At 37.6% G+C, this 15173-nt stretch overlaps 2 protein-coding genes across 2 annotated transcripts in view; both read right to left on the bottom strand.

Moving 5' to 3' along the window:
• The window catches only part of LOC145787100 (multidrug resistance-associated protein 1-like), a 26854-nt gene extending 15949 nt beyond the window's left edge, over positions 1-10905 (bottom strand). The window contains exons 1-11 of the mRNA XM_082598823.1: positions 10854-10905; positions 9244-9418; positions 8921-9041; positions 8552-8685; positions 8320-8421; positions 7549-7650; positions 6272-6418; positions 5699-5859; positions 4638-4764; positions 3401-3577; positions 2940-3008 (exon numbers count right to left, since the gene is read on the bottom strand). Of these exons, the coding sequence (XP_082454949.1) occupies positions 2940-3008; positions 3401-3577; positions 4638-4764; positions 5699-5859; positions 6272-6418; positions 7549-7650; positions 8320-8421; positions 8552-8685; positions 8921-9041; positions 9244-9354 (1251 nt within the window). The 5' untranslated portion in view covers positions 9355-9418; positions 10854-10905. The remainder of the gene's footprint in view (positions 1-2939; positions 3009-3400; positions 3578-4637; positions 4765-5698; positions 5860-6271; positions 6419-7548; positions 7651-8319; positions 8422-8551; positions 8686-8920; positions 9042-9243; positions 9419-10853) is intronic.
• On the bottom strand, positions 10658-15173 carry LOC145787907 (multidrug resistance-associated protein 1-like). The gene is made up of 9 exons (XM_082599745.1): positions 15033-15173; positions 14569-14748; positions 14354-14479; positions 13870-14007; positions 13334-13453; positions 12810-12928; positions 12217-12345; positions 11439-11539; positions 10658-10737 (listed from the first exon to the last, which is right to left on the bottom strand). The coding sequence occupies exons 1-9, from the start codon at positions 15171-15173 to the stop codon at positions 10658-10660; spliced, it is 1134 nt and encodes a 377-aa protein (XP_082455871.1).

Raw genomic sequence — 15173 nt, 5'->3', positions numbered from 1 at the left:
CTTACTTGTTAAAAAATAGTATGGAACATGATAATAGCCTACTGTGTGAAACATTGCAACTGTGGAGCCTAGATGACCTTAAATACAGAATTTACCATGATAAATGAAGGACTATGTAGCACTGTAAAACTACACGATTATGGCAATTAGCCCTTTAAGGGATATAATATTTCTAAGAAAGTTTTTTTCAAAATAAATATGTTTTGTAGTTTAAAATGGCAACTTAAATTGAATTTAAGAATTTTTTTTTAAATTTGTTTGTTTGTTTATTATAAAACGGTATGGTACATATGTGTACCATTGTCCCTTAGGGGAAATTTTGTTGACAACTCTTTTGATTATAGTTGCTTCATATGAGGAGCCCTATTGTTTTTCATAAGCACTTTCGCTTTACAGTCTTGTGATTTTAAAGATTTTACCCACACGACTATTCAATGTTAGGTATTTAGGGGGTCAACCCAGCCCCATATTCACCCCTTTTATTATGAAAATGTTGTTTCCACGCAATATAACTTGATGATGGAAATCAGAAATTACCACAATCATACAGAAACAACTTCCAAATGTAATGGTGACAGTTCAGTAACGTTAGCCACATTCATGGTACAATGAGGAGCGACTTCTACCATTTACAAAGCACAAGTGGACATTGCACTCAACACATATAGGGGGTCAACTCAGCCCCATATTCACCACTTTTATTATGAAAGTGTTGTTTTCATGCAAAATAACTTGATGATGGAAGTCAGAAATTCCCACATTCATACAGAAACATCTTCCAAGTATTACAATTTTGGTAAAGAGGTTACTTTCTTCAGCCACAGACATATACAACCAAGCAACCACACGGCATTTAACATAATGGATTAAAATTGAACATAAACTATAAGCTACAAACGTTTTCGGCCATACACACGTTAGCCCTTATCAAGTAACAAAAAATAACTGCTTATCATATCTACAATGAAAATGAATAACTGATCTAAACACTGAATTGAAAAACGAAATGCAAAATGAAACGGCAGAACATAGAAGAAAGGCACATCACGTGGCGTTTAAATTACACCAGGCAAAGACGCAACATATGACGTATCAAGAAAAGACGTTGAGTAGATAAGAAGCACCTGAGGCAAACAACTGTGTATTGAGGCGAGGATTGTATGATTTTATTAGCAAAGCCTCGTGGATTTTAGTGTCGAATTCGGTGAAACATTTACGCATAATTCTAAAGGACTCCAAGGATGGTTTGTTATTTGAACATGTTTGACAATCGAATATGTGATCTTTAATGGCACTTTGCTTGTTCAAATTAGTTAAATCCAAGTGCTCCCTCACTCTCGTGGCCAAATGCCGCGTAGACATACCGATGTATGTACAATTCGCGTCATGCGAACAAGTGAACTTGTACACGACATTTGAACACAAGTAGGAGGGAGTGACGCGTTCGCATGACGTTGTTCGCAAGTGACGCGTTCGCATGACTTGTTCGCATGACGCGAATTGTACATACATCGGTATGTCTACGCGGCATTTGGCCACGAGAGTGAGGGAGCACTTGGATTTAACTAATTTGAACAAGCAAAGTGCCATTAAAGATCACATATTCGATTGTCAAACATGTTCAAATAACAAACCATCCTTGGAGTCCTTTAGAATTATGCGTAAATGTTTCACCGAATTCGACACTAAAATCCACGAGGCTTTGCTAATAAAATCATACAATCCTCGCCTCAATACACAGTTGTTTGCCTCAGGTGCTTCTTATCTACTCAACGTCTTTTCTTGATACGTCATATGTTGCGTCTTTGCCTGGTGTAATTTAAACGCCACGTGATGTGCCTTTCTTCTATGTTCTGCCGTTTCATTTTGCATTTCGTTTTTCAATTCAGTGTTTAGATCAGTTATTCATTTTCATTGTAGATATGATAAGCAGTTATTTTTTGTTACTTGATAAGGGCTAACGTGTGTATGGCCGAAAACGTTTGTAGCTTATAGTTTATGTTCAATTTTAATCCATTATGTTAAATGCCGTGTGGTTGCTTGGTTGTATATGTCTTCCAAGTATAATAGTGACAGTTCAGTAAAGTTAGCCACACTCATGGTACAATGAGAAGCAATTTCTACCATTTACATAGCACAAGTGGACCATACACTCAATACATATATTGCTTGTTCTGTTTTGGAGTGTTTTTCTGGTGCAATGTTTGCATATATGTACATAGGCTATTAACATTTGATGATATTAAAGAGCTACGAATCAGCAACAACACGAAAACACACTGCCTACCTACAGGCACCTCAATAAGATTTGAAAAGTTATCTGATATTTCCCCTAAGGGACAATGGTACACATATGTACCATAAAATTTATATGATTTTTTTCAATACTAAAATACTTTCAACAAAGGTAAAAACGTTTATATATTACAATACAACAACTATCCTTTATGTTTCTGAATGAAATAGAACAAACTGCTGCTTGCTGTTTCCACAAACATACCGTGAACAGACGTCACCGTGGTACTGCGCTAACTGCTCAAAAACCGACAGTCTTTGAAATGTGTGAAAAATGATCCAGAGTTTCGAAATTCTAATTTTATATTGAACAATCAATGTAGCAGAATACCATAAAAATGTAAAATTAACAAAAAAAATGTTTATTTTAGTTGCGGAAGCCCAAAACTTTAATGGTACACATATGTACCATTGTCCCTTAAAGGGTTAAGTACCAAATTTCTCAATTTTCAATTCAAATCTGGACCCCCTAAACATTTATAGATTGGTCTTAAACTTCATAAATATTGTTTTTGTACCAAGTGTCACCTATAAAGAAAAGTTAGGGTGTTTTGCTTCAGGTCGGGGCATCAGCCGCACCCTAGTAATCATATGACAGATGGCAAAGCAATCATCAGTGACAAAATAATCAAAGTAAAACATACATCGGAATCTTGACAAATTGCTCGTGCCAGGGATACACGTTGCTTCTGGCCACCAGACAAGTTGATTCCCTGCGACAACATTGCAATTACTAACAATATCAACAGCTCAGTGGCCGCTTGTAATGCTTCTACCATACACTGGGTTTACATCTAGGTCAGGTCATGCCAAACACTCTGGCATTATACCGATAATGCTCTTTCTCGTTCAAACTATTAAACAGTAATCAGTGATATGGCTTTAAGCACTTATTTCGATATAACAAGACTAGTAATGTGTTTTTACATATTGCTGTACGCCTCGCAGATACGCTTTGATCTCAGCGCTGTACAAAGCAAACAGTATCAAAGTCAGTGACAAATTTTCATTTGAAACATGACGAAAATTAACGTGATAATACTGATTTGCTGTCTAGGTAAGAAAATGTGAACAAGAATTTATTTCTTCTGCTATTTTTAATTACCCGCTCCCCGATCTCAGTGTCGTCCCCTGCGGGAAATGTCGCCAAATCCGGTTTCAGTTCACAAGCTTCAATGGCGTCTTGGTATTTGTGGGAGGCCACGGCCATTCCGAGGGTTATGTTTTCACGAATGCTCATGTTCTGAATCCAAGGTTGCTGAGGTACGTAGGCCACAGAGCCCTGCAGCATGGCTTGGTTGAAAGTAAGCAACAGACGACAACAATTGTCGATAGAAAATACATCAGTTAACAACCATTACTGTCAGTCGGTATGAAGTGCTCCCTGCTCGCAGTTTGACTATTTTTGCACAAGCACCGGGAAGCCGAGAGCGACATTAGCTACTTACTAACTTATGGCTATATTGGCTAAGGGTAAGCTACAGGGCAAACCATGCTAGCAAAATGATTCCTGCTATCAAAGCATTTGCGAATACGTTTATGATGAGACTCTACTACTTTTTGTCGAGTTGCCAGTATCCAGTCACTTTTGCACTTCTTTTCAACGGCGCTAGTCGTTGAAACAATGTAAATCCAACATGATTTGTTGGCTGAAGTACAGTTACATAGCAGCTGTTTGCGCTCATATCCCAGTCAGCAAATCCGCCCTTTTTCACAGTTTCAAACTTATTAACATTTCGTCGTCGTCTGAGCTTCTGGGGCCGAGGGTCTATCCTTTTACCACCCCAGATTCACGATGTTAACATTTAACATATTAACATTTAATCAACGTAAAAAGAAAAAGGACTGATTTGTCAGCTAAGAAGTGTTCATCACCAAGGGAGGGCAATCTTCGTTTTTCCCTATAGCAGCACGTCTTTCAGCTCCTACTTATCTGTTAAATTGAGTAAATGTCGCTTTACAACCTGAGCTGTGGAGTTGGACGAAACATATACGACTCCAACCCCTCAGTTTATAACTGGACGATTTCGGCTTCAGTGTTGCCAGATTTTTTTAAGTTTTATTTCATTGGAAGTGATATAGAAATTGAAACGGCGACTTTCACAAAAAATAAACACTTCTAATTTCTGGTAAAGTTTTAGAGCGCAAAAAGAGACGAAACAATATTTTGAAAAAAGATTGCATTTTTTAATTGCTCATTGTTTTGTGCCAAGCCGGCGTCGGCCTTTTCCAACGACTCCGGATACGCCAAAATCCCTCCGATTCGAGCAGCCCTGTTTTGCTTTAACTACAAAAAGAGTAACGCAAAAACTATCGATTAATGAGTTCAAATAGAAGTTCACCTTGACACCGACATATCCAGTGATTTTCTCCATCTCTCCCAACAGTGCTGAAAGCAAGGATGACTTTCCACAACCAACTTGCCCAACCACGGCCACCAATGATCCTCGCACCACAGACAAGTTGATGCTAAGGAAAAGTTCAGATAATTCGAAGAGAAATAAATGCAAATCATGAAGAGGTAGCGTGGTGGGTTGGTATGAGCGCCAAGGTTCAGCACAGCTCAAAATCTGCTGCTGTACTCTAGCGAGACACTTGAAGGTTTGCAAGAAATGTAAGCAGCTGACTGGATGACTGCAAATTTTTGTCTTTCGTTAATTCCAGTCTGTTATATTTCATCTGTAATTCGCAATAAATCATAAAAAGCGCAAAATAAAATGGCTGTTTGTTTGGAGAGATTGGAAAAGACCACTAAAGAGGAAAGAAGAAGATTATGAGTGAAGTAGGTGCTGGTTGGACTGGTGTGGAGGAGCATGATCCTTGCCGGTGATCCCAGATGGAGTAAAGCGACAAGACTCCAAACAAGAGTGAGTTGGATTATGAAAGGGTATTCATATTTCAATGTTGAATGCCTGCACAGTGCACACTGATCACAGTGGAGAGAAGGATAACACTGGTCAACAGTTTGAAACCAACATTTTGGTGTATGAACAAAATGATTGTTTTTAAGATAAATTTGGGTCGCTGAGTTCGAAAATGAAATCCGTTTTTTTTTTTCACTGCAGCCATCACTCTGCAAAGTGTGATGGCTGCAGTGAAAAAACAGATTTGATAAGCGAAAACGGATTTCATTTTCGAATTCCCCACCATCGAAAACCCTTCATATCTTTGTTGCACCAAAAACTGTGTTAACCAGTGTAATGGAAAAAAGAAAGACAATAAAATCGACATAAATCAGTGGACAGTAGATACATAACAAGTAGGCCTATGCGAATATTAATAAGCTAGCTGATGTAAAAAAATAAGGTAAACCAGACCTTTGCAGCAGCAGCAACACCTATTGGTAGATTCATAGTTACGAGAACTCTTAAAAAAATCTCATGCCACCACTGAGAAAACTAACTTTGACAAAATGTCCCTTTCTTCCAAGTCCCATTTAAACGTTCCGTCCTTCACAAGAATCGCGCTTTCTCCGAGACTTTTTCCTGGATTTCGATCAACGCTTCCTGGGTTAATCTCCTCGTGGTTCAAAAAGGACTCAATCCTCTTGAGACTAACTCCTGTCTGCTCGGAAGAGAGACGAAGTTACGGCAGGAGCTATACACAGATTGGCTCCTTTCTTGTGTTTGGTACATCGAGTGAGTTAGTGCCGCACCCCAATCACAACTACAGCGATGCATTCATTTTGTATTTATTGTGATTTTTATACCACAACTGAGGAACATCACCATTACATAGATTTTGAAGCATTTAGTTTTCCAACTGGACAGACTTCATTATAGTGTAGTAAAATAATAGTCCATAGAGATACAACTGTAAACGTAAATAATCCTCGACCAATTGCAGAAATACAAGATCATGACGACGCCGCAAAACAATGGTAAGCTTACCACAATTGCAATTGTTGAAAGGCTGAGTCCTACATGCACAGAAATGTATTTTTGAATTTAAATTTTCAACATAATTTACAACCAACCTGAACTAGAGTAGTCATAGTTATTGGCACCAAAGCCAGTGGAAGCCGGAGTAAGTTGAAGAGAAAAAGAGAAACGAAGATTTTCTGAGCGTCAAGCACATGAGTCTCATCTGACAACACATACACTGCAAACGTAGCCATGGAAACCTGAAAGCAGTTGGACTTACAGATAAAGATAAGTCTTTATTAGAATAATACAGCAATTTAATTAATTTTTTTTTGTCGGAAAACAACAGCAACAAGTTACAATAAAACAACAGCAATAAAGTTACAAATAGTGCACAGGAACAAAAACCAACAAAAGGAAAAGGTGGCAAAATCAATAAAGTTTGAAACGTGCATGCGATGCAGATTTAAAGGTTACGTAGATGAAAGTAAATTAAGCACGGCCACCAAACCTAACAGTTTAAAATAAATGAATTAGTTGAAAGAACCAGTTGGCGGCTGCACATACTTAAAGCAACTGGAGGTATGCCAGTTGATGAAGCTATGCGGGAACGACTGAACCTTACAACCAACACAAAAAAAAGAAAAATCAAAAACACGAGCATTTAAGAATAAACGTACGGTACTGAGCTTATAATACAAAAAAAAACTATGTACAGCAGTGTGTCGCTTTTAAATAAAATGAAGTGAAGTGTTCGTAGCAACCACAGTGGTATGGCTTTAAAATAGGAATCGATAACTGACGGGTTCGGGAATTTACATTAATTATTATTTGAGCATGATATTAAAGTGATGATCATGTAGTAGTAGTAGTAGTAGTCCAGTTTTAATCCGGTTATGTCCCTGTTACCGAGGGTGGCCGGATTCACCTCTCAGTGCCGCAATCGCCTTCACACCTTGCCTCCACATCGATCGATCATGAATGATGAAAAACGTAGTGAAAATGATATAAGAATAGTCTTGATGGCATGCGGGTGACTTCGGTGTCCGTGAGGGATGGAGTTTCTTTGGAATTTTTTAAATGAATTTCCAAACAAACTGCGGGAGAGTGATACATCTTCATTGTTCATGCGGCAGAATTTGGCAATAGTATAGTGACATTTCGCTAAGCGGCATCTGTTCAAACGTCTATTTAGGCGAATTCAAATTGTAATATAAAATCATGTAAGATATGAAGTATGCAAGTGCACATGCTTGTTGTGCTAATGAGTGATTGCAACTTCGTGCTGAAAGTAGAACCATCATATTCTTTACCGCTTAAGAGGTAACCGAACAACCCATGGTAACACAAAGTTTAATAGTAGAAAACATGTACGAAATCGTTTCCTTACCGAAAAAGGAGCGCACAAGAAAGTGAACATTTCCGCAACGGTAAGGATGGCTGAACGACGGAGCTCCCTCAGCTCCTTCTTTCGTATCTCCGAAACTTTATCCTGCAGTTGTCGATTGGTCGATTGTTTTTTTTTATTATATACAGTATATCACTTTTATAAACTATTTTGCATGTGACAATTCAATGCAGATGACATGAAGATTAACCAGCCTATGGTCTGGAACATTGTCAGCTTATGCGTGAGATCAATTACATCCCGAATGACACCAGTGAGTTTATAAACAGAGCACTAAATAAGCCACTGAATAACTCAGCACAGGGCAGTTGAGCAAGTGACAACTGAGCGAGCAACATTTCAGCAAGTGGCTGAAGTTGGCATACAATGAACCTAAGCAAGTAAAAATTGAGAAAGCCGACACTTGGCATGTCACAAGTCAGCAGGTTCAGTCTAGCAAGCGATAACTAAGCAAGTAAAAACTGAGAAAGCCGACACTTGGCATGTCACAAGTCAGCAGGTTTAGTCTAGCAAGCGATAACTAAGCAAGTAAAAACTGAGAAAGCCGACACTTGGCATGTCACAAGTCAGCAGATTCAGTCTAGCAAGCGATAACTAAGCAAGTCCGATGCTAGCTGAAAATTTCATGTACTGACTTTGGCAGCGGTTGAAATTTGTATTTTCTGAGTTGAAGCACGTGCTGAGTTGTCGCATGTCGAGTGGTTGAGCTGTTGAACACTTGAGCTACCTATTGAGCTGTTGCATTCAACGTACCTGGAAGGACATTTCCCAAGCGTACATCTTCAAAACTTTTATGCCGTTTAAAATTTCATTCAGCATTTTAATCCGTTCGTCTTTGTGTTTCATTTGTCTACACTGAAAAGCAATACATTTAAAATATATCATGAAATGATAAAGCTTCGTTAGATCCTGATTTATAGTACTACAAATAAATACACCCAAGTAAAACGAGAGTTGATTGTTTTACAAATAGATAAAAATCCACCTGCAATGTTCTTGCTTTAGAGGCAAACACGACGTTGATTGGAATAAGCAGAATCATCACAGCCAAGCCGGCAAGTACAGATGGACCAAGAATCATCCATAAGAAATATAAAGACAGAGATATTTCAAATGGCACTATAAAGACAAATTAAAAATGTTAAATGGCGACGCTACCACAGTCTTAGCAAGGACGGTTTTAACAAAACACCATGATGTGTGGGTCTACATTAATCTAACCTTGCATACACACCGTGAATAAAGTTACTTTTCTGTGTTCTGGGGGAGGGGGCGATCCACCACTGAACAAACACGTCACTACGCCGCGTTTCAAGTTTAAAACAACTGAGGGAAAGTCAGTGGCAAAACTAACCTGACCAAATACAATGAACAAAATTCATCGCGTCTACAAAGCGCTGAGCGTCCACGGACATAAGGTTGACTATCTCGCCAACCGTGCTTTGCTTTCGAGCTGAATTCGAGAGAACTAGAGCCTGCGAGACAAGAGCAAGTGAAATTTTTAAATATTATACTATTTTAACAATAGAAATTGACGTCGAATAGAAATACATAATATAACCAATAATAACCGCACAGTAATTAATTCTTTTCTTGATAGAGGGGAATGTTATTCTTGGTTTGTTTTCTACACAAGAAAAATACACGAACCAAACGATTCAGAAAGCAACCGCTTACTTTTTTATATATAGCAGCCATAACAGCCGTTCTGGCCCGCAATCCGGTTATACTCGCTAAATGAAAAAAGTGCTGGTGAAACACCACATCGACAAGGGCTACTATGAACATGGAGATAGCAAGAAAGTAGCCTTGCCACTGAGGGCTGTCACTTGATATGAACGCAATGAGGTAGCTGCAAAGCAGAAACGCTTCAGTTGAAAGACTTTGCTCCACACGAACAATATAACAGAGACTTGGTAATGAAAAAAGATTTTTTAATGTACAGTAATTCGAGTCTAATCTCACTTTGTATGTTCTCCGATCAGATGCGGTCAATTGAGAAATCTAGCTACTCAGACACGTACCGGTACGCCAACAAAAGTGAACATAAAACTGAGATTGAATAAACTATAACGCAATATACCATGCGTGCAGCTAGCCAGTCATCTGGGGTGGGCATACGAGTGAAGTAATGCCTGCAAAACCTGCATGTTAAAAAATCCCAATGATCATATTACAAGTCGATCAATAGGACCATAAAGTTACTTCATGTTGATAACCATTGCCAATGAGATCCGTAAACGCATGCCAGTACACTAAATCGCAGTGCGTTTCAACCCATAGGTCGCCGTTTCATGTGGCTGGGTCACCTGCTGGAGTAGTTTACAAGATTAGATTTAATCATATCTCTACAACTGCGTCGTTGATTTTTTGCTTTCTCTCAACCCTCCCTGACTTTCTGACAAAATGCGTGCGCAAAAAATGATGACGCAAAAAAGTAGGCAACATGTTATCGGCTTCAGATCTAAAATAGCCAGGTGGTCTAAAATTTGGACAAAAGCAATAAATTGCCTTAATTTCACATTACATTCAATAAGCAACTACGCCCAGCAAGCTTCTCCTTCAGCAGCTATGCCCACCCAATTAATTACACCTCAGTAGAGGTGAGCGGTGTTTGTTATTGGAAAGCCAGCGCCTCATCTGCTTCGCTATCGCACAGCCGGGAATGGCCCGTTTCGGCTAGTCCGATTCGGCTAGTTAGAGAATTTTGTATTTTATTCCACAATATCGTTTCTTTTGCATTCCGACAATAAAAAATAAATTGAGATGAAATTTAGCGAAAAATGTTTGAACTATTAAATTGAAATGTTTGCTCACAGAAAATCCACATGTATCCTACGTCACCGTCTGTAGCCGAATAGGGAACTAGCCGAATCGGACTAGCCGAATAGTAGCAGACCCCGCACGGCCAGATGATTAGTATGGTAACTATATTTGATGATTCTCCTACAAGTCAGCAGTTGTGAAGTGAGCAAGCGACATCTGAGCAAGTGAGAACTGAGCTAGCAACATTCAGCAAGTAGCTGAAGTTAGTAAATGATGCAAATGAGCAAGTAACAACTGAGCAAGCCACAGCTTGGCATGTCACAAGTCAGTAAATTCGGTTTGGCAAGCTATGACCAAGCAAGTGCGACGTGAGCACGTAAATCTCATTTGCTGACATGACCGTAGCTGAAATGGAATTGCTGAGTTGAAGCACTTGCTAAGTTGTCGCATGCTGAGTGGTCCGACGACCATATTTGATATATCGCAATAAAAAACGTAAGAACAAGTTCTAAATGACTTACTTTAGTAGCTGTGGGCTGATAAACAGGCAACATATATGAAGAAAGTAAAAGAACGCACTGATTATGTTATAGCGGCCAAACGTCTTTATCAATGTGAGCAGCAAGGAGACCTTCTTTCTTGAACAACCTGATGCAAAGTTGGCGCATAAATTCAAGTACCAAGACAGCAAAATCAGTCATTGTTACATTGATTCAACGTCTGTGGAAGTTAAATCAATGTAAAAATGACGGATTTTGCTGTCTTGGTAAACGGTAAATTTAAGAAACAAAAAACACAAATTACAAGACACCGTTGCATAGAAAGTATTCCCAAGAAGGGTACCGTAAATTAATTTCTCACCCAATAGTGAATTGAAAAAACAAGAGAGACTGTATGGTTATGAGATAAACAGTCAAATGCACATTGCACAGAGGTTTGACTCTGTGAAAGCTAGGAAGGGTGGCTGTGCATGTATAAAATCCAATACAAAAAAAAACAGTAAAACAGATAAAAACACACAAGCAGACAAATATCAACTCTTAAAGATAGTAAAGGCGAAGATGATCCCATCAAAGTAAATATCGCTGGAAAATGTATTATCTTACGTTTCGGTTGTTCGATCAACACTTTGCCTTCTTCAACGAAGCTTGATTGCTGAATACTGTTGGGTTTGGCGTCAAAAGCAAAAGCTCCAACCTTTTCTTCTCTGAAATGTAAATGTGGAATCTAAAAAAACTCGAACAGAATTTTATTTCAATGGAACACGTCTCGGTGGCTTAATTTTGAAAAAACTTTTTTGACTCCATACTTTTAAAAAAAATACGAGAAAATTTAACCATGCTTATTCTAATGGTCGTATTGATCAGCTAAGAGGCGTAGCTACCGGGAAATGAGATCTGGTCCAGGCCGCAGCATGATGATGAAGCAAAGACTAACTTTACACTGTCAGTGACCTCTCAATGCAATACGGTTCGGGCTTCTATTCTCAGATGGTGAAAGAATAGACTCCCAGCTTCACAATGCAAATGTGAAGCACAAAGAAAACAACTCTATAGTTTTTTTTTTAATTTAAGCAAGTAATATAGAATTTAATTGTGGGACCAGTCTTATGGTTCACTATAAGGTTTTGTATAGCGCTCACGGGGGCCATTTATTTTCTAATAAAAAAAAACAAAAAAAACGCTTGGTACATCCAACACTGCATAGATCTGTGTTTTCTATGATGCATCTGAGTTTGCAAAAGTGCGAGTAATAAAGTCTTTGACACAAGGAGTTTGAGAAACACTGCTTCAGAATGATTTTAAAGAAGTTTTTTTTTTTTTTAATATAAAGGGTAAAAAAACAAAGCTGATAGTCTTGGGTCGTTTTTATAATGTTACTTACTTCAGGTTGTCAAGCTGACTGTTCCAATTCTTATCAAACTGTTTTGTGATAGTAGAGCATCTGTCATCCGTGTTTAACTGCCACAAGTCGCTTTCTACCAGCGGACGTTTGTAGCCAGTGAACAGCATTCTGTTACAAAATTGTAATGTTATATTCTCAACTGCAATCAGCATCTACACAACAACACATACAAGCAAGCAACCTTTCGATCAGATTTTTTGTCATATACAGGCTCACGCCCGGTAGTTGAAGATTTTTAATAAGTAGACAGCGAGGCAAGGAAGCCAATCTTCGTGTCCACCTTCAGGCATGCCATTAAGTATCCTGCTAAAGACTCAAGCCAAATGCTCTAAAGTAGTGCCAAACTGGTGACCTTAAGAGCATTGTATCAAGGCTTTTATAACTTGGCTATAGTATACAGCCATCACTACCAGATAACGGTATTTTGCATTACCACTCTTTTTGTAAACGTAAGTCAAAAAGTTTGCAAAAACAGCAGACAAGCAACACAGGTACACACATACAAAACAGCGCATCAGGAGGCCTCGGAAAAAAAAAACGCAAAGTTATCGAGCCAAGACCCCTTTGGTTACCTAGTCATCCAACTAAACCACACTTTAGCAATAAACGTTGCTCTGGTCTGTGGTGACGAAGGATGAGAAATAGATGGGTTTTTGCATTCAGAAAGCTGGAGTCGATCATTCCTACATATCTAAAAAGTTAAAAACAGAGAACATATATAATTATATAAGAATAAAATGCAAACACATATATACAAAACTTTTTCAGCATTATTTGCTTTATACTTTTTGAAATTGACATGTGCAAGAGTAATGTGCAACAAAATCAAAGGTTCGTCTATTAAATGCAGTTATTATTAAGACTAAGAGTATAGATGGCATTCTAATTCAGTTCAACCAGCGGTTCAAGTTAATTGACAATGATCAATATATATAACTTTGTGTGTTGTAGTGATAATAAAGACATAAACAAAAATCATAGTTCAATTGCAAGAATTTCTGCCACATTTTTTATCTATTTGCTATTTCATCTGTAGAAAAACAAATATATATAAAATAAAAATAAAAACAATTTGCATTACAAAATACATACTTACATCCCCTTGGAAAGTTGAAGGGTTGTCAGAAAAAAAACAAAAAATAAAATTGATCACAACTCCAAGGTATGACAAGACAAAGAGCACACATTGCACCACTTCTGTTCCCATCAGTAATTCCTTAGTTGAACAATGAAAAACTTAAAATAAACATTGATAAGATGCTTACTAAACTTACAGCAGATTGACTGGGCACTAGGACAGGATAGTAGTATGAGATAGATACTTAAAAATCTTAAAATAATTATATATGTTTATACAAAATATGTGCTAAGATATAGTTTAGCATCCAGACTTTTACATTAGGTTCCATAGTTGATTACAAAAGACAATTTGACAGCTTATAAAAATATCACTCCAACTGTCCAACACACATAATACTGTGCTCTATTAGAACACATACATGCGGAATTGCGGATAAAATCAAATCTTGGCTAGGAAATCATGACATGTATGTTGAAATACACAAGTTGCATTCACAGGTTAACTGAGTAAAAGCACACAATTTACACATACTGATCGGCAACCATAGCTACCTTAGTCACAAGCAAGTCAATTTTTTCTTTAAAAATAATGATCCAACTGAGAGAAAAGAGAAACCAATGTCCAGTTAAAAGCCAAGAAGATATGACCCCATTTAAGCGATCATGGTGGGTGAATAAGAGAGCCAACGCCTTGAAAACAGTAAACTTATAAAAATGGAAGAAACCAAACAACTCAAATGCGACCAAAAAATAATAATGAGCAATTAAATTACAAATAGACTAATTAGAAATTATTTATTCTATAAATACATTAATTCATTTTATTATTCAATAAGAAGAATTTAGGCGAATTATTGTAATATGTCGTAGCAATTCAGATTTAAAAATATATTGAGGAAAAATACACAATTATACGATTACAAAGAAAGATTAAGTTTTAATACAAGTTCACTTAAAATTAAAAAAAAATTATGTCGGTATTAGTAACTTTTCTTCAAAAACATAATGTTAGCATGGTGATTGCTAATATATTTACCATGGATATTCCAAGAACCAGTGGCACAACGAAATCCACACTTGGTACATAAATTGATTGGCTCCAATCTACAATGTGCAAAATTAAGCTTATCCAAGCAAATATCCACAACAATAGAGTTGCAATCTGAAAGAGAAAACATAACAATGATGTTCAGCAAATTAATATTCCAAATAAAACCATTTAGGCTACATATCACAGTAGATTTTACTGACCATTTTTGCTTTAAAAATATTGGAAACAGCAATATAACGAGAATGTTTCTTCCATGTTGATAGATAATATGGTAATGCTAACAGCCACAAATAACCACAAGGAACGAGAGTGCAAACAATTTGCTGAAAGCAATTGGAAAACGTTGGGTAGGTTGTGTTGAAGATTTGAGCCTGAAAATCCTGAAAAAAACATGATAGTTAAAAACACATAGCCTAACACTTTAATTACAGGTCATAATATATCATCGTCGTCGTGTGAGCCTCTGGGGCTAAGGGTCTATCCTTTTACTACCCCAGATTCATGATGTTCCCGGACTATGCTGGAACGGAATGGCCCATTTCGGTGAGTCCGATCCCTATTCGGTGATTTTTTCAATTTTTTTTTTTAAATTATTGGGTATCGTAGCCTAATTATCATTGCCGTTTTAGGGTTAGAGGTTAGGAACTCACCAAACCGGACTCACCGAATAGTAGCAGACCCATGCTAGAACACCACTAGAGAGCAGCCAGACTTTTAATTCATTATCCAAGACATGCAGACCCACTCCACTAGGTGGCTTAAAGATGGTACAAGTCATAATAATATCATAATCCATGAAAGTCAT

This window comes from Aplidium turbinatum, chromosome 18, assembly GCF_918807975.1.
Source record: "Aplidium turbinatum chromosome 18, kaAplTurb1.1, whole genome shotgun sequence".
Lineage (NCBI taxonomy): Eukaryota > Metazoa > Chordata > Ascidiacea > Aplousobranchia > Polyclinidae > Aplidium > Aplidium turbinatum.
Note: the sequence above shows the minus strand (reverse complement) of the source record. Positions and strands in the feature narration are given on the sequence as shown.

Bases quoted from the DNA above. Each gene is read 5' to 3' on its own strand.
- LOC145787907 (XM_082599745.1), bottom strand. From the start codon at position 15,173: ATGACTTTCATGGATTATGATATTATTATGACTTGTACCATCTTTAAG. The intron at 14,008-14,353 runs GTAAATATATTA...ACTGTTTTCAAG, and splicing joins TGGTTCTTGGAATATCCATG to GCGTTGGCTCTCTTATTCAC. The intron at 12,346-12,809 runs GTAACCAAAGGG...ATTTTGTAACAG, and splicing joins TGGTTTAGTTGGATGACTAG to AATGCTGTTCACTGGCTACA.